The sequence below is a fragment of the Oryctolagus cuniculus genome, chromosome 4, assembly GCF_051225735.1.
Source record: "Oryctolagus cuniculus isolate XC-2025 breed Fujian yellow rabbit chromosome 4, ASM5122573v1, whole genome shotgun sequence".
In the NCBI taxonomy this organism is placed as follows: Eukaryota; Metazoa; Chordata; class Mammalia; order Lagomorpha; family Leporidae; genus Oryctolagus; species Oryctolagus cuniculus.
The window spans coordinates 77,889,298-77,908,122 of record NC_142870.1 but is presented as its reverse complement, the minus strand read 5'-3'; the positions used below and the strand labels follow the sequence as shown (position 1 = coordinate 77,908,122).

The 18,825-nt window shown below is 40.6% G+C and overlaps 1 protein-coding gene across 10 annotated transcripts in view; it reads left to right on the top strand.

Annotated features, from left to right (window-relative positions):
• GOLGB1 (golgin B1) overlaps nucleotides 1-18,825 on the top strand; it is an 82,316-nt gene that overhangs the window by 17,954 nt on the left and 45,537 nt on the right. Inside the window, exons 2-9 of one of the 10 annotated variants that reach the window (XM_008266853.5) lie at nucleotides 4,123-4,217; nucleotides 5,005-5,157; nucleotides 5,362-5,514; nucleotides 7,016-7,144; nucleotides 9,241-9,366; nucleotides 12,247-12,351; nucleotides 13,510-13,623; nucleotides 17,015-17,417. In XM_008266853.5, the coding sequence (XP_008265075.3) occupies nucleotides 4,125-4,217; nucleotides 5,005-5,157; nucleotides 5,362-5,514; nucleotides 7,016-7,144; nucleotides 9,241-9,366; nucleotides 12,247-12,351; nucleotides 13,510-13,623; nucleotides 17,015-17,417 (1,276 nt within the window). In that variant the 5' untranslated portion in view covers nucleotides 4,123-4,124. Of the gene's footprint in view, nucleotides 1-4,122; nucleotides 4,218-5,004; nucleotides 5,158-5,361; nucleotides 5,515-7,015; nucleotides 7,145-9,240; nucleotides 9,367-12,228; nucleotides 12,352-13,509; nucleotides 13,624-17,014; nucleotides 17,418-18,825 lie in introns of all 10 variants that reach the window. The other 9 variants (XM_008266852.5, XM_008266851.5, XM_089331771.1 and 6 more) reach the window with 9 other exon arrangements.

Genomic DNA, 18,825 nt, shown 5'->3' with positions numbered 1-18,825 from the left:
TTTTTAGCCAGATCCGAATGCCTTAAGGGCTGATTCTGAGGCCAGAGTGCTGTTTAGGACATCTGCCATTCAATGAGTCTGCTGTGTATCCCGCTTCCCATGTTGGATCATTCTCTCCTTTTTAATTCTGTCAGTTATTATTAGCAGACACTAGTCTTGTTTATGTGCTTGATCTATTTTGAGATAAAAAAAGTGTGAGTTATGGGTTCATTGTTTTGCACATGTCCAGTCATTTCACAAACATTTGTTGAAAAGTTTGTCCCTCGGCCAGCACCATGGCTCACTTGGCTAATCCTCCGCCTGTCAAAATCAGTGTCAAAAATCAGTGACTATTTGTGTGTTGGTCTATTACAGGCTATCTATTCTATTTCAACGACCTATGTCTATACTTTCACCGGTGTTACACTGGCTTATAATTGTAGTTTTATAGTTTCTTTGCCTTTTCGTATAAATTTGAGTTAGCTTGTTGTCATTAACTAAATGCTTACTAGAATTTGCACTGTAATTTGCAGCGGAAACATATTAATTTTATAGCTAAATATGAGGAATATTGGTGCCTCAAAAATACAATAATCCATGGAAAAAAGGAATTAAAAGTTAAGTTTTTCATGCAGAAAAATTTTGAAATCCATGCATAATTTTTCCATAGTATGCATTTTCCATGAACTTTGAAGTGCCATTGAATAGTCTCCAAATTCATATACATTGTTTATGTTTACGTTTATTTAGACTTTTTCTTTATTTCTAAGATTTATTTATTTGAAAGGCAGAGTTACAGAGAGAGCAGGAGAGCAGAGAAAGCTCTTCCGTCTGCTGGTTCAGTCCCCAGATGTCTGCCCTAGCTTGGGGGTGGGCCAGGCCGAAGCCGGAGCCAGGAGATTCATCTGGGTCTTCTTCATGGATGGCAGGGGCCTAAGCCTTGGGCCATCTTCCACTGCTTTCCCAGCCCATTAGCAGAGAACTGGATTAGAAGTGGAGCAGCCAGGGCACGAACCAGAGCCCATATGGGATGCTGGCATTGCAGGAGGCGGCTTAACCTACCATGCCACAATGCCAATTTCTAGACTTTCTGTTTCTTGTCTTAGTTTTTAGTTTTCAGCATTCATATCATACATACATTTTATTATATCTAAGTTTTCTTTTTTCCCCAGTGCTATTATAAATAGTATTGCATTAGTTTCAAATTCCATGTGTTCATTGCTTGTAGTAGGGAATGCAGTTCCTCTTTTGTATTGACCTTGTTTAGTCTCGCTAAACTCATCTGTTAGTTCTAGATTATTTAATACTTGTTTGTTTATTTTTTAAAGGAAAGTTTACATGGACATTCATGTTTTTTGTTAATTGAGACAGTTTTGTTTCTTTCTTTCTAGTCTGTATGCCTTTTATTTCCTTTGCTTGCCTGTTGTACTGGCTAAGCCTTCTAATATGAATAGAAGTAGTAAGAGACAACATGTTTGTCTTTGATCTCATGGTGAGCCTTTAAGTATAAAGTTGGCTATAGGATTTTTATAGATTGCTTTACTACACTAAGGGAACTTCTATTCTTAGTTTGCTGAGAGTTTTTATTGTGCTTGGAAGTTGAAATTTGTCAAATGCTTTTTATGAATCTATAGATGCAGTTTTTCTTATTCAGCCTACTAATATAATAAACTACCTTGACTAATTTTCATGCATTGACCCAGCCTTATATTTCTTGAACCCCCACTTGGGGGTTATTTTCATCTACTTGAAAGGCAGAATGAGGGCAAGAGAGATATCCATCTGCTGGTTCACTCTCCAAATGCCCATGACACCCAGGGCTGGATGAGTCTGAAGCCAGGAACCTGGAAGTCAGTCTGGGTCTCCCACGTGGTTTGTGGGGACCCCAATAATCATACCATCGTATGCTGCTTCCTGGGATGCCTTATCAGGAAGCTGGGTCAAAGGCAGAGGAGCTGGGACTTGCACGACACTCTGATATGGGATGCACTGTCCCAAATGACCACTTAATCTATTGCACCAAAATGCCCACCCCTGTGTTGGCTTTTTATGTAGTGTAGGTTTTAATTAGCTAATATTTTCTTGAGTATGACTATGAGGAACATGGGTGTATAGTTTTCTTGAAATAAAGTATCAATTTAGTTTCACATTTAGATGTGTGTGTATGCACATGCACAACTTACATACATACATCTAACCCATATAATTTTAGATTCTCTATTTTTTCTTTTAAAGGCAGAGTTAGAGGGGGAGAGAGAGGTCTTCCAACCGCTGGTTCACTCCCCAAATTGCCACAGTGATTGGTGCTGGGGGATTCTGAAGCCAGGAGCCAAGGGCTTCTTCTGGGTCTCCCACACGGGTGCAGGGGCCCAAGCACTTGGGACCATTCTCCACTGCTTTCTTAGGCATGTTAACAGGGAGCTGGATCAGAAGTGGAGCATCTGAAACTCGAACTGGCGCCCATTATAGGCTATTGGCACTACAGATGGCAGCTTAACCTGCTATACCACAATACTGGCCATTCTCTCTTTAGTTTTGGTAGTGTGCATCTTTCAAGGAATTGGCTAATTTTATCTATGCTAGTAACTGTTGTTAGCATAGGGTAATTTGTGGTGTTTATCTTTTAATATAAGATCAATAGTGATGTCCCATCCTTCATTTAGGATATAATTTATCTCCTATTTTTTGTGGTCAGACTGATTAGAACTTTATCAATTTATTGATCCTTTCAAAGCACCAGTTTTTTATTTCATTTTCTCCATTTTTATATTTTTTTAAAAACTAATTTTTAAAAGATGTATGTATTCATTTATTTGATAGAGGGACAGAGAGAGGAACAGACGGTTAGAGGGGGGGATCTTCTATCACTGGTTCATTCTCCAGTTGGCCACAACAGCCAGGACTGGGCCAGGCTGATGCTGGGAGGTTTGAACTCCACTGGAGTCTCCCACATATGTAGCAGTAACACAGTAGTTGAGCTATCATTTGCTGCCTCCCAGACAAATTAACAGGAAGCTGGAATGAAAGTGGAGGAGTCAGGACCCCACCCAGGTACTCTGATATGGGATATGGGGGTCTCAGTTGGTGGCCTAACAGAGCCATAGTGCCCACCAATATATTTTCAATTTTAATAATTTCTGCTCTAATCTTTGTATTCCTTTTTTTTGTATACATTGGTTTTATTTATTTATTTTATTTATTTATTTTTTTGACAGGTAGAGTGGACAGTGAGAGAGGCAGAGAGAAAGGTCTTCCTTTGCCGTTGGTTCACCCTCCAGTGGCCGCCACGGCCGGTGCACTGCACTGATCCAATGGCAGAAGCCAGGTACTTATCCTGGTCTCCCATGGGGTGCAGGGCCCAAGCACTTGGGCCATCCTCCACTGCACTCCCTGGCCACAGCAGAGAGCTGGCCTGGAAGAGGGGCAACTGGGACAGAATCCGGCGCCCCAACCGGGACTAGAACCCGGTGTGCTGGCGCCACAAGGTGGAGGATTAGCCTATAGAGCCACGGCGCCGGCCGTATACATTGGCTTTAATTTGTTCTTTGCTAATTCTCACAGAAGACACATAGGTTACTGACTTCTATCCTCTGTATTCTAGAATATGAATTTAATGTTATACATTTTGAATAATCATATTTAAATTTTAGCAGAACCTCATGGCTTATCAGGAAAAAACTTTCCAAAACAATGCAGTTTATGGAGCATATAAAAAAGTTCTCACTGGGGGCCAGCGTCGTGGCTCACTTGGTTAATCCTCTGCCTGTGGCGCCAGCATCCCATATGGGCACCGGGTTCTAGTCCCAGTTGCTCCTCTTCCAGTCCAGCTTTCTGCTGTAGCCCAGGAGGGCAATGGAGGATGGCCCAAGTGCTTGGGCCCTGTACTCACATGGAGACCATTAGGAAGCACCTGGCTCCTGGCTTCGCATTGGCGCAGTGCTGGCCATAGCGGCCATTTGGGGAGTGAACCAACGGAAGGAAGACCTTTCTCTCTGGAATTCTCTCTATATATACTTTGTTTAGTATATATCACCTGCATGGTGTTCTTACAGGTGGTGTGGTTATCAAAATAGCATAAGCCTATTTCCATTTTATTGATTTTTTTCTCATTTTATTGATTCTTATAAATTTTTTTCCCTGCAGAAATGCTGAGCCGATTATCAGGATTAGCAAATGTTGTTCTGCATGAATTGTCAGGAGATGACACTGATCAGAACCTGACAGCTCCTTTAGGCCCCGTGAGTAGCTCTGTTCTGGTCTAATCTGATGAGACATTGTTCTGTGTGCGTCTAAGGAAAAGAATTTAAGATAGAAGGGTGCAAGGTGAGGATTAGAGAAAGTACTGGTACTTTATAAATGGTTCTTCTCTTGTGTGTTAATAGCCTGAGAACTGTAGGCACTGGAACCAAGTCACGGGTGAGATTTGGAAGATCTTTCCTCAATTGTCCTCTTGGGCCTAATGCCAGATTGTTTGTAGTCCTCTTCTCCCTCTGGTGTTTGAGTTTGTTCCTATTGCATAGGAAAGGTTTAAATGACAAATGATTGGACTAGAGCACATTTTGAGATTGGGAATATTTGTTTCCTCTTACAAATTCATCTACCACTCTTAGAATTTGTGTTATATTTTCTGAGGGCCACATGAGGATCCAAAAGAATTCCTTTAGTTTTGTGAAATGGCAAATGGTTATGCCTAGTTGCCAAGAGCATTTTATTCAACTACTCTCCTAATTTTAAGTATTGCACTCTTCCACTTAATAGTTTGTGATCTTTTGGTCCCCTTTATTTTATCTCTGGCAAAATTAGGATACTAAGACCTTAAATGAGATGATGTTTGTAAAATGCTCAACATTTATGAAATACATTGTAATGGCTAATAATGGTTATTACTGGATCAGAGTTGGAAAGATTCTTAAGTTAAAAATTATGAATGAAGCAAAAGATAAGATGGAATTGGAATGAAGGAACTCCAGTTTGCAAGCTGATATTTCTCCCTGGCTCATTGGCAACTTTGTTTCTGACTCCTAGGAATCTCCCCAGGACTCTGACATGGAGTTGAGTAACAGCACACAGGAGGATGTTCTGGAGCGCCTGGCCTATGCAGAGCAGTTGGTGGCAGAGCTCAAAGAGCTCATTAGACAGAAGGACGTGCAGCTGCAGCAGAAAGAGGAGGCTCTGCAGGTACTACTGTTTTTGCCCTTTGGTGCAGAGCATTTGATTAAAGGTAGATGACCCCTTCACTTGGGTTTTTCTCTTCACTTAGATTACTAGGTAATTCCCTATTATTTATACTATGACGTGATATCTGCTGAAAGTGACTTTTGTTTCGTGCTTGATAAATGATGACTGTCCATTTATGTGTTAACCATCATTGTCCTGTGGCAGGAAGAAAGAAAAGCTGCTGATAATAAGATAAAAAAACTGAAACTTCATGCGAAGGCCAAATTAACATCTCTGAATAAACACATAGAAGAAATGAAGGCCCAAGGAGGGAGCGGCCTGCCTGCAGAACCTCAGTCAGAGGAACAGCTCTCCAAGGTGTGGTGACTGGGTAGAATATTTCTTTTCCAAGTGGAAAAAACTTGCCTATATTCTTATTGAGCTAGGGTCTTTTTAACTTCTTGATCTCCTTATTTAATGGACTAGTAAGCCCTTGACTGTAATGTTAACTAAAAATGTTATCTCTAGGCCTAGCACTGTGGCATAGCCGGTTAAGCTGCTGCCTGCAGTGCTGTCATCCCATATGGGTTCCAGTTTGAGTCCCAGTTCTCCACTTCCAATCCAGCTCCCTGCTAATGTGCTTGGGAAAGCAGCAGAGGATGGCCCAAGTCCTTGTATCCTTGCACCCACATGGGAGACTGGGAAGAAACTCCTAGCTCCTGACTTTGGTTGGGCCCAGCCCCAGCCATTGTGGCCTTTTGTGAACAGTGAATGGAAGATCAGTTCTCTCTCTATTTCTCCTTCTCTCTCTGTAACCCTGCCTTTCAAATAAATGAAATGAAATTCTAAAAGAAAAAAAAAAATGTTATCTCAAAAACTAAAAAGGAAAGGGAAGAAGAAAGGAAAGGAGAGAGGAGGGCGGGCAACAGTGGCAAGGAGGAAGGGATATCATTATATTCTTAGTGCACAGTGACTCCTGTTGTTAATTTAACTATGATGTCAGTGATCACCTGAGGCTGTTGACATGAGCTGCCACAGCTATGGAAACCTTTTGAATTCACCATCTGTCAGTATTTAGACAAAGCCATAAGCAAAGTGGAAGTTCTCTCCTCCCTTCACAGGAAAGTATATCCTCCTTTGATGGCCACTTCACAATCAGAAATCTTCCATCCACTGGTTCACAACCCAAATGCCTGCGATGTCAAGGCTGGGCCTGGCTGAAGCCAGGAGCCTATAACTTGTTAGTTCAACTCTCCCACCTGGATGGCAGGGACCATGATCCCTCACCTGTGCCCCCAGGGTGCATATCGGCAGGCAACTAGATTGGAAGGGGAGCTGAGCTCATACCAAGGCACTCTGATTTGGGATCCAGGCATCACAAGCAGTGTCTTAGCCTTTTCACTAAATTATCTCTTTTCTGGTATTCTGTCCCTCAGCAGCAGCTGTGATTTCCTGAACTCTGGCCTGGAGTCTTCAAGGCGGCCAGACTGTGGCTTTGCTGTTAAGCTTTATTCCTGCTTGGTGCTGACTGGTTTTGCCTTCAGACTGAAAGCTCTCAAAAATGGGAACTCAGTGCCATTTCTTCCAAGTGTCAGCCTTCCAATATATTGCTGCTTTTGGTTTGTGTTCAGGTAGCTGTTCTCTGTATCATCTAGTTTATAGCTGTTACCTCAGGGAAGGTAGAGCTGATGAGAGCTACTTGGCTATACTGAAACCAGAAAACTGATTCCTTTGTCAGGTCAGCTGGCTTTTCTTATTCCCATCAAGTTAGTAAAACTATAATGAAGTGATTATAAAAGGGCAAGTTGGAGCCAAAGATCTAATTATTTTATCAATTGTAATTCCTTTCAATAAATGGCTGTATTTCTTGCATTTTCAGCATGATAAGAGTTCTACTGAGGAAGAGATGGAAATAGAAAAGATAAAACAAAAACTCCTGGAGAAGGAGGAACTCGTTAGCAGTTTGCAAGCCCAGCTGACCCAGGCTAAGGCAGAGCAAGCTGCACAGGTAGGTGTGTAAGTTGCCTTATCAACATTAGGTTAACAGATCACTGAAGCCCAATTACTTATTATATGACAAGTGCATTTTTCTTCCCTCTTTTGTTTTTGTATCGTGTTCAAGGATACAGTGGCTGAATTTCCAAGATTTTCATTCTTCTTCCTGCCTTTCACATTGGTCTACGCCAGCACTGTCCAGTAGTAATAGGTTTACTTGAGATAAACAAAACCTGCAAGCTGTGGTGTATCTGCACAATGGATATTACTTAGAAAAAAGTTAAATAAACTAAACATCAGTAGTGTGCCTTCATTTTAAGCTTAAAATTGTCCATACTTCTTTTTGAACTAAAAACAATTATTGTAATTAAATTAATAATGAAATTTTATATTTCAACTTAATTATCAGTTGTGATTTATGTTGGTATCAGCTGTTATTCATGTGGTCTGCATTAAGTACTCATGTTACTTTCTACATGTTATGCATGTAGAAAAAAATCATTTGATGCCCTAAACAGCACTCTGGCCTCAGAATCAGCCCTTAAGGCATTCGGATCTGGCTAAAAAGCCCATGATAGCATTTCAGGCATGGAAAGCCAAGACACTGTGGCAAAAAAATGACCTAAGTGAAGGATCTCTGTGAGTGTTATCCTTGTGGAAAGAAGGGGCTTTGATTATGGCCCTGTCTAAATAAGGTTGGAGTTTGTGAACTCAAGAGGCTTCCATAGCCTTGGCAGCTCATGACAAGAGCCTCGGGTGATCACTGATGTCATAAATAAGAGTGTCAATTGTTAAATCAACAACAGGAGTCACTGTGTACTTGCCTCCCATGTAGGATCTCTGTCCTTAATGAGTTGTACTATGAGAATTAATGGTAAAACTAATCTTCAAACAGTACTTTATACTTGTGGGTCTGTGTGGGTGCAAACTGTCAAAATCTTCACTTAGTATAGAGTGGGTCTTCTGTATATAAAGATAATTAAAAGTGAATCTTAATGAAGAATGGAATGGGAGAGGGACTAGGAGCTGGGATGGTTTGCAGGTGGGAGGGAGGTTATGGGGGGAAGAACCACTATAATCCAAAAGTTGTACCTATGAAATTTATATATATTAAATAAAAGCTTTCTAAAAAAAAAAAAGAAAAAATCATTTTAACTGAATCAACCCATTGGCACTGAACACTTGTTACTTGTGTAACACCTCACTGATACCTTACCATGATGCAGTAGCTGAAATGAAATATAGTCAGACCAAAAGAAGTTGTATTTGATGAAAAATAAGTCATACTTCAGTTTTTAAATTTAATTAAGTTTTATAACATTAAGAAGCAAATATTTACTTTTGCATTAAGCACATTTCATTTCCTCTAGCCAAGTATGGCTAGTTAGGACTTAATTATTTAGCAAATGTGTAGACCTTTTCCTCCTGCTATCTCTGTCATTCCCATTCTGCTGAATTTTGACTTCAGTCCTAGCTGTTTCTTCTTAGTGCAGGTCTGTCTTAGAAGGGAGTCTGGATGAGTCAGTTTGGAGGCTTCAGAGAGGCTGCATTATGCTAGCCCTTTAAATCATCTCTGCTGTAGACCCCTCGCATTACCCTAGTCTTGGAGAATCAGGAAGCTCTTCTGCTGTTCTGGCGTTGGCCAGCTGTGCACACCAGCAAAACTTACTGGCTATTTTGGGGTTTTCCTGCAGGGCCACCAGATACCACTCTCTGCTGAGTGCCCTTTTTTTTAATAGAGGTTCTAATGCCATGCAAGTCAGGTGACTTTTGGTGGTCTGTCCTTACTAGCTGATGTTTTAGGGTTTGTGGACTGTCTCTAATTTTACTGTAAATATTATCCATGGATTTTTGTTTTTACTGTCTAGTTTTGCTATTTATTTCTATGTGAAGATTTAGAAAAATTGAAAACTTAGCTAGTAGTGCTTTTGTCTTCTGACAAATGTTGATATTATTTTTTAGAAACTGTAGTCTGTGCATTTCCTTTTGTGATAAGTAGGAATTAAAAAGGAATATTATGGGTATTTATGGCAAAGGAGAGAGGCAGGTCAAATGATTAGACTGCTAATACTGAAGTAAATATGTAATTTTTTTCCTCCTTGTCATCAGTTTGATAAGAATTCTACAGAGATGGAAGAATTGGTAATGATGAAGCAGCAGCTCCAGGAGAAGGAGGAATTCATTAGCACATTGCAGACCCAGCTCAGCCAGACACAGGCAGAGCAAGCTGCACAGGTAGGGCCAGAAGGTGCCTCATAAACATTAAGATAAAGAATCACAAAGTACAGTATTATATGGCAAGTCAGTTCAGACAGTTACTTTTTATATATATATTACTTTATATATATATATTAGTAGATGAAAGCTTGGTAGCTAGAGTGTTAGAGTAGACATTAGAAGAGTGTAGTAGTAGAAAAATTAAAAATGTCGAAGATCAGTATGTCATTAGGAAGCACCAGAAAACCTCAAAAAGTGTTAACTGCCTTGATAAACTTTACATAGCCTAAATGATATCTGTTTCTTACTTCTACAGGTCTAAAACCTCGATTTTAATAGCAAACCGAGATTAACACTTTTAGGAATGGCCTCAGGCCGAGTTCAAAATGGACTGGTAGATAAACCAGAAGAAATACAAATAATTAGGTCCATTCTTTCCCTGAAGTAAAATCCTTTTTTTTTTTTTTTAAAAAAAGATTTATTTATTTATTTGAAAGGCAGAGTTACACAGATAAAGAAGGAGAGACAGAGAGAGAGGGAAAGAGGTCTTCCATCCGCTGGTTCACTCCCCAATTGGCTGCGCCTATCTGAAGCCAGGAACCAGGAACTTTTTCTGGGTCTCCCATGTGGGTGCCGGGGCCCAAGGACTTGGGCCATCTTCTGCTGCTTTCCCGGGCCATAAGAGAGAGCTAGATTGGAAGTGGAGCAGCTGGTTTTACCCACTATGCCACAGTGCTGGCCCCTAAAATCTTAATAGAAAGGTAAATTATTAGCAGAATATTACTTACTGAGCAGGTAATGAGAAAATAGTGTAAGCTATGCAATTTGATGTTAAATGGCACCGCTATGTACCTATCAGATATTTACTTTATTAATTTGTTATAGTAGTGGTGCCTTTTGTCCATGGGTGGCTTCCTGCTGTGTATACAGTTACAATTGTATATCCTAAAAACTTAATTTTATCTATTAGCTTTTTTTTTTTTTTTTTGACAGGCAGAGTTAGAGAGAGACAGAGAGAAAGGTGTTCCTTCTGTTGGTTCACCCCTGAAATGGCCGCCACAGCCGGTGCGCTGTGCCGATCCGAAGCCAGGAGCCAGGTGCTTCCTCCTGGTCTCCCATGTGGGTGCAGGGCCAAGCACTTGGGCCATCCTCCACTGCCTTCCTGGGCCAGAGCAGAGAGCTGGACAGGAAGAGGAGCAACCGGACAGAATCCGGTGCCCCAACCGGGACTAGAACCCAGGGTACCAACGCCGCAGGTGGAAGATTAGCCTAGTGAGCCGCGGCGCCGGCCTTTACCTATTAGCTTTTACTATGTCCTTTCATATACAAATACTGAATACATTGTAGGATGTAATAATACAAAAATCTTTTTACCTATGAGTTGCTTACAATATGGAAAGCCAAGATACGTACATCTTAATGAATCATTGTAATACAAGGCATCCCAAATAAGTGCCAAAAAAAGCAGAAAACCAACAAAGCTTTAAAAAAAAAAGATTTATTTGTTTATTCAATTGCTAGGCAGAGTGACAGAGAGGGAGAGAGATCTTCCATCTGCTGGTTCACTGCTGAAATGGCCACAACAGCCAGGGCTAGTCCAGGCTGAAGCTAGGAGTCAAGATCTCCATCTGCTTCTTCCTTGTGGCTGGCAGAGACCCAAGTACTTGGGCCATCTCTGCTTTCCCAGGCATATTAGCAGGGAGCTGGATTGGGAAATGGAAGAGCTGGGACTTGAACTGGCACCCATGTGGGATGCCGGTGTTGAAATGGGTGCTTAACCCACTGCGCCACAATGCCTGTCACCTAAGAAAGTATTTTGAGATGAAAGAGGTTACTGTGAATGCGACAGTCAAGGCAAGTTGCATGGAAAATTTGAGAAAAACTATGATGCATACATATTCTAGACACACTGGGCGAGGTGTTCCAGTTAATGTGAGAGGGTGTGGAGAGAGTCTCAGAAACCGAATATGGTATAGCTACAGGAAAGGATGTTAGATTGTTCAGCTAACAAAAGTCTCATGTGCTTGCACGGTTGAAACACAGGATTCCAAATTCATAGTGAGGTCAGAATTCAGCTAATCAAGGAGAGCCAAGATCAGTTCAAGGTGTCACAAACTGAGAAATCAGTAGTGAAGACCAATGCAAAATGTGCAGACTGAGACCTGGTCAGCCTGCTCAGCCATGGTTCTTACCGAAGTGAGTAAGCAGGCACACACAATGTCAAAATAAAACCAGTGAAACAGAACAGCTCATTTATATCCATTTCTTTCAGTTAAAAGCCATTTACAAATGAGTATGATTAGATGCCTAGAAATAATAACAGCTGAAAATAGCTATCTAGAAAGGTGTGTTTGGAAGCACACCAAGTTTTTCATAGAAGGAATCCTTTGAAAATAAAACTAGATAGATAGATTTGTATTTCCAGTCTAGAGAATCATGAATAAAAGTTAGGTTCATTGGAATTTTCATTTATATGGTGTGAAAATTTCATTAGAAGTTCTTGAGCATGCACGTGATATTAAAAGAAGTTTCTAGGGTTTAACAGAGCTCTAACTTGTCTGTTTAATATTCTAGGCTTTGGGGGACTTTAAAAAATTCAATATTTATATATTTAAAGCATTTTAGTAACCATGAAAGTATACTTTTTAATTAAAATTTGTATTTAGAGTAACTTCTAAATTTGATAAAGGCTTGCTTTCAACAATTGAAAGTTTCTGTCAGGCCTAGTCCCCTTCCAACATTCTCATCCTTGACATTCAAAATTTTACAAAGCTACTGTCTATTCATGCTTAGTGTCTGTCTTTGAAAGTAGTCTATGAGTTTGTTTGTGCACTATTCGGGGAGTGTAACTTGCATAGTTTCTCTGGTATGTGTCTTCAGTTGAGTTCCATGCAGCAGGTGGTCCGAGAGAAAGATGCGCGCTTTGAGACACAAGTTCGTCTGCATGAGGATGAGCTGCTTCAGTTAGTAACCCAGGCAGATGTGGAAACAGAGATGCAGCAGGTGTGTTGCTACCATGTAGCAGAGTGATTCTACTTTCAGTGTACATTTAGTGAAATCATCACACTACTTTCAAGCCACTGCCCTTCCCCACTGCTCCTCACTTGGTCGCGGTGTGCTCCTTGTGGCTTTTTTTTTTTTTTGGGGTGTCCTTGTCTTTTGCTGCATATTAGTTCTTTATTTTTCTTATCCTTGCCTTGCCTATCATCCCTCTAATCAAATTGTTGGTACTCAAAAACTTCTTTCATCTCATCTAACTACATTTGTGGCAAATGTAGTTAGAAATTGATTTCCTTTTAGTTTACTGATTGCAGCAGCCTTCGTGCATTGAAAACCTGAGCCATCGCTTCAAATCAATGAAGTCAGTTTTAAACCTCCAAAAAATCAAAGGTGAATTGGAGTAATTTTTAACCTGCAAGCTCTTACGTTAAATTAGTAACTCTTTTTTTTGTTTAGAAAATCCATTGAGTGGATTTTGAAAATGGCTTCATTGTATTTGAGTTCATTATCTACTAACTCCAAGGTATTTGTTTTTGTTTAATGTATAGTGCAGTGCAGTACTTAAAGGCTCTCCACTAGTACTTAATGTTTGATCTGCTTAATTGTTTTAGAGTGAAAACTTCTTCTAAGTTTTAAGCAATCCTTCAGAGTGCACCATTAAGTAAAGTTTCAAAATAAGTCACCACTTTAAGTAGCATATTAATTGTATATGTGTATCATTGATTTATTTATTCAACAAGTGTTTTTAGTGCCTGCCCTGTGCATGAAACTAGGAGAAGAGAATGGTTCTAGCCTGCAGAGAATGTTCTCTTTGGTGGATAAGATAGACATGTACCTATGTCATTAGGTACAGGACATTAACTGTTCATTTTGAAAGCCAATCTGTTTTGTTTTTTCTTGAGTTATTAAAAAGGCTGCCTAAGTCAGAGGCTTGCCTGTGTCCGAGTTTGGTTGTTGTCAGTGCTGTGGAGAGGACGTCTTTGGAGATTCTTTGCTGCTGCTAGATGGGGAGCATGGCATGCTGATGTCTCATTCTTTTATCTGCCACTTCCATATCTCAAAATTTATAGAAACCTACATGGCATTGGAAAGGTAGGTATATAATAGTATTCATTTGTTAGTACATTTTGTCCAAAACTTTTTATTTATTTATTGTCTCAGAAATTGAAAGTGCTGCAGAGAAAGCTTGAAGAACACGAGGAAGCCCTGTTGGGCCGTGCTCAGGTCGTGGACCTGCTTCAACAGGAGCTGTCGGCTGCCGAACAGAAAAACGAGGTACTGCTTTCCTGGAGAAAGCGTTCATTTCCACTTTAGTTTTCCAGGCAACACAACATAAGCCTTTGGAGAATTGCAGCCATTTATTCATTCTTCCCACAAATACCCTGTGCTTAAGTGGTGGTGATACAGTGATGAGCAAAACAAACATAGCTGTTTTCCTCATGGAACTTATAAATTTCACATTGTTATTGTTGCTCTTTCCCTTCGACATTTTAGATCTAGGGTCCTGCTTTCTCGTCATTTTACTCCTCTGTCTTCAGTGGCTCTTGTGGCTTAGGTAACATTCCTTCTCTGCCGGGCTGGCGCCGCGGCTCACTAGGCTAATCCTCCGCCTAGCGGCGCCGGCACACCGGGTTCTAGTCCCGGTTGGGGCGCCGGATTCTGTCCTGGTTGCCCCTCTTCCAGGCCAGCTCTCTGCTATGGCCCGGGAGTGCAGTGGAGGATGGCCCAGGTGCTTGGGCCCTGCACCCTATGGGAGACCAGGAAAAGCACCTGGCTCCTGGCTCCTGCCATCGGATCAGCGCGGTGCGCCGGCCACAGCGCAGCAGCCATTGGAGGGTGAACCAACGGCAAAGGAAGACCTTTCTCTCTGTCTCTCTCTCACTGTCCACTCTGCCTGTCAAAAAAAAAAAAAAAAAAAAATTCCTTCTCTGCCTATTTTTGTCAGTTGACTTTCTGGTGGATTGAAATGATCCCATTATGCAATATTTCCTTGAATCTCAAAGTAATCAGGATGCTCATGTTCTAAAATCGCGCGTTTCCTGGCGTTAGCCTTCCTGTCGTCCCTTGTCATACTGTCCTGATCTCCATTGTCATGCTGTCCTGATCTCCCTTGTCATGCTGTCCTGATCTCCATTCTGATTGATGTCTGTGATCTTTCCACTTTATTCCTCCAGTGTCTTCTTCCTTGAGTCTGGTTGCTTGAGTATTCTTCCTTGGTCTCCTTCCTTTCCTTGTCCTGACTGGACCCAGGTTGACCATTTGGACTACTCTTTCACCATTCCTAAGATTCCCTGTGTCCCTGTCCTCTGACGGGCAGGTGGCCAAATCTTAAGGTGCATTTTGTGCAGTAGTCCACATTCTCTTCCTGCTCTTCTGAAAGCTGCATGCTGCTGGAGAAAGTCGCCTGTCTCCTGTCTTCTTAATTTTCAATTCACTGTCTTGAGAAAGGCTTTCTCTGTAGCACAGAAACATTCCCGTTTCTACCATCCTCACAAAACCTGAACCTGACCCCAAGGCCATTCTCTGTCTGTCATCAGATAGTCAGGTTCACAAGTTCACAAGGTTCACATCTTAGTTGTGTCACTCACTAGATAGGTACCACATATATAGTAACTTCTTTGTGACTTTCGTGAATTACATATTAGTTTATAGTATTATAAATCTTCACAACACAACCCTATGCAACGATTCCCAATTCACAGAAGAAGAAACTCATAGAGAACTCATGCATCCCCATGTTGGTGGATAGACAACAGATTATTTTTCTTCAGTAAAATATGGTTCATAGTATTTTTTATCATGGGCATGTTGTAAGATTACACTAAATAATGTATAAAAGTACTTAGTACCAATGTCTGGCACATAGTAGCAGCACAGTGTGATAACTAAAATTACTGTGACTATGAGAATCATTCTAAATCCAAATGAAGCATTTCTGGATTGTCAAGTCTAATACTTTACTTGACCTTTCTATAGTATTTAGTTGCTGATAATCACTCATTGAAGCTTTCCATTTTTTGACTATTAGAATATTATATTCTCTTAGTTCTCTTCCTACTACAACTCTAGGACATTTCTTTTGTTTGTTTTTACTAACTTAATAAGGACTACTTTTCCTGCCCCTTAAACAGTGTTTCCCAGTGTACTGGCTCAGTATTATCAATGTGTACATCCTTTTCTCATCCTCTCTTGTGGTAGATGTGAGACTCCATCACTGTGGCCACTACCGGCTCCCAAATATTGTGTGTGTGTATACACACACACAGTTCTCTGCTGATATGTGCATTTCCTACAAGCACTTGAACTCAACAAGTCAAAAACAATGCTCATCTTCCCTCTTTAATACTTATTTTCCAAAAAGTTATTTGTATTGTATTTTTCTCTCTGTGTTAGTGCACCATTCACTCAAATAAAACATATTAGGCTTTCTTGTTTCCTCCATGTTTTTTTAACCCGTAAAATTAATTAAATTTCAAGGTCTGCTTGATTTTACTTCTTGAACTTTTTTTGAGTCTGTCTTCTCTTCATCAGTATGATCAGTATGCTCAGGAACATCTTCACCTAAAGAGTGCTTTCTGATGGCCCAGCTCCTTGGGCCCCTGCACCTGCATGGGAGACCCAGAAGAAGCTCCAGGCTCGGTGGCTTCAGATCAGCCTAGTTCTGGCCATTGCAGCCATTTGGGGAGTGAACCAGTGGGTGGAAGATCTCTCTCTGCCTCTCTGCAACTCTGCCTTTTGAAAGAATAAATAAACCTTAAAAAAAGAAAAAAAGAGTACGTCCTGATAAGCTTTTCTATGTCTCTGTTTTCCTGCCCTGCCCTACAGTATATCCCCTATATGGCAATAAGGGGGATGTATCCAGAAGTCAGATCTAACTGTGGCTTAAAAGAGCAAAGTCCAAGTTCCCTAACTGTATTGTGCATAAAGATCCTTAGGATTTGGCTTATGCTTACTTTTCCAACCTAATGTCTTACCTTGCCTTGCTAGAGCTTTGCCTACTGACAACTCCAAACTACATTGATGGCTGTGGTTTTTTTCTTACATCTGTGCTTTTCCAGGCCTGTTCACTGTCTCAAGTACTCTTTTTAATTCCTGTTTGGCTCATTCTTCATTATTTAAATCTTAGCTGATTCTCTTTGAGAAGCTGGCCTAACCCATCCTTCTTGGTTCAGACTTACCTATTTCAGGTTGCCCAAACTCTGAGTTCTTTGAGGGCAAGGCAACTGGATTGACTGAATCAGTATGAGGGGGACTTCAAGAGTTTATGGAAAAATGGAATCAAAAGATAAGTTTGTTTTGGTGTGAAAAAACTTGAAAACCATATGTTATTTTTTTCATAATATATATTTTCCATGAACCTTTGAAGGTAATGGAGTATAATAGAGATGTTCAGGGTACTGGAGAATATTGGAGATGAAACAGATCCAGTCCCTCCCCTTATGGAATTTATTTTCTAGTGAGAAAGAGATTAAAAGATGATGACACAAATGAATATGTATGAATGCAAACTGTCAAAAGTGTCAAGAAGCAAAAATAGAGACTTACGCAATTGTAGGTTTGGTGCCGAGTGCCTAGTACCATCCTTCACCTGGAAGAGGCACTTCACTTTGCTTACCGAAATCAAAGAAATGAGTTTAGGCTCATGAGGCTTTGCCATTTTTCTTAGATTCTGTCTCAGCAGTTACAGCAGATGGAAGCTGAGCGTAACACTTTAAAGAACACTGTGGAAACAGAAAGACAAGAGTTCAAGATTCTGATGGAAAAGATGGAACTTGAAGTGGCAGAGAAAAAATTGTCCTTCCATAACCTCCAGGAAAAAATGCATCGTCTTTTGGAAGAGTTTGAGCAAGCAGGCCATGCTCGGGCTGAACTGGAGTCTCAGTACAGTGCTTTGGAACAGAAGTACAAAGCAGAAATGGAAGAGAAGACCTCTCACATTTTGAGTCTTCAAAAGACCGAGCAAGAGCTACAGTCTGTCTGTGATGCTCTCAAGGATGAAAATTCAAAGCTCCTCCAAGATAAGAATGAACAGGCAGATCAGTCTGCCCAGGCCATTCAACAGCTGGAAGGTCAGTATTTGACTGCTTTCGGAGCCCATGTCTTTGGTACCCTAGTGGCTCGTATATGCTTCATATTTTCAGGGATCTGTTGACATCATTTGCTCAAGCCGATTGAATCAATAGGTTAAGAATGGCATCTCAGGTTGGTCATTTGGCCTGGTGGTTAAGATGCCCATGTGCCGTATTACAGTTCCTGGGTTTGATACCTGGCTCCACATATGATGTCAGCTTCCTGCTAAGGCAGCAGTAATGGCTCATGTGATTGAGATACTGCTACCCATATGGGAGACCCAGATTATGTTCTTGGTTATTAGTTTTGGCTTTAGTTGGGGGCTGTTGCAGGGAATGAACCTGTGGAGGACAGCATTTTCTGTCTCTGTCTCATTTTATTTATTTATATTTTTAAGATGGGAGCCGGGGAGGTCTTCCATCCAACGGTTCATTCCCCAGATGGCTGCAATGGCTGAAGCTGTGCCAGTTTGAAGCCAGGAACAAGGAGCTTCTTAAGGGTCCCTCATGGTTTGGGCTGTCTTCTACTGCTTTCCCTGGCCATAGCAGAGATATGGATCAGAAGTGGAGCAGCCGGGGCTCGAACCGGTGACCATATGGGATGTTGGCACTGCAAGCAGCAGCTTTAGGTGCTATGCCTCTCATTTTTTTTAAAAGCATTAAAAAAGGCCTATCTTCTGAACCCTTGGTTGCATTTTTCTTGCCTCTGATTACAGTTATAATGTGTCTTCATATTATAGTTATTATATACTGAGCACTAGTGATAATGATACTTGTATTCCAAATATTGAATAGAATGCCATGTGAAACATGACTCAGATCTGAACGCTCAAGGACTGAATAGTGGAATTTGAATTACTTTGTGGAAAACTTGGGCCAGATCTGGGTGCATAGATAGGGAGTCTTATTTACATGGAGTCATCCTTAAATCTAAGGGTGGATCTCATTGCTTTGAAAATTTCTTTTGGGAAAAAAAAAAAACTTCATCCTTTAGGAAGATTTAAAGGAAATTTAATTTTTAAGTGTGTTAATACAAAAGTAGTACATGGCTCTAAAAATAACAAACATTTTAGAAATTTAAAATTTAAAAAGTACAGCCCCCTCTCCATTTTATCAGACCTCTGTCGCAAATGATAATGCTAGTTTGAGGTGTATCTAAAGGCAAGATTTCATAAAGAACTGAGTTGAAAACCTGAATCAAAGAACTAAACATTAACCAGAAAGTCTGGAGGGCTGGCCGCTTAAATGAACCATGTTCATGTTTAAAACCACACTGTGGAACCCTGGTGTGAGAGTGAAGAAAAAAAAAAACCATTAAAGCATTTTTTTCAAGGGGGAAAGGAAAAACAAATTTTTTTTTTTACTTTTTAATTTATTTGACAGATAGAATTATAGACAGTGAGAGAGA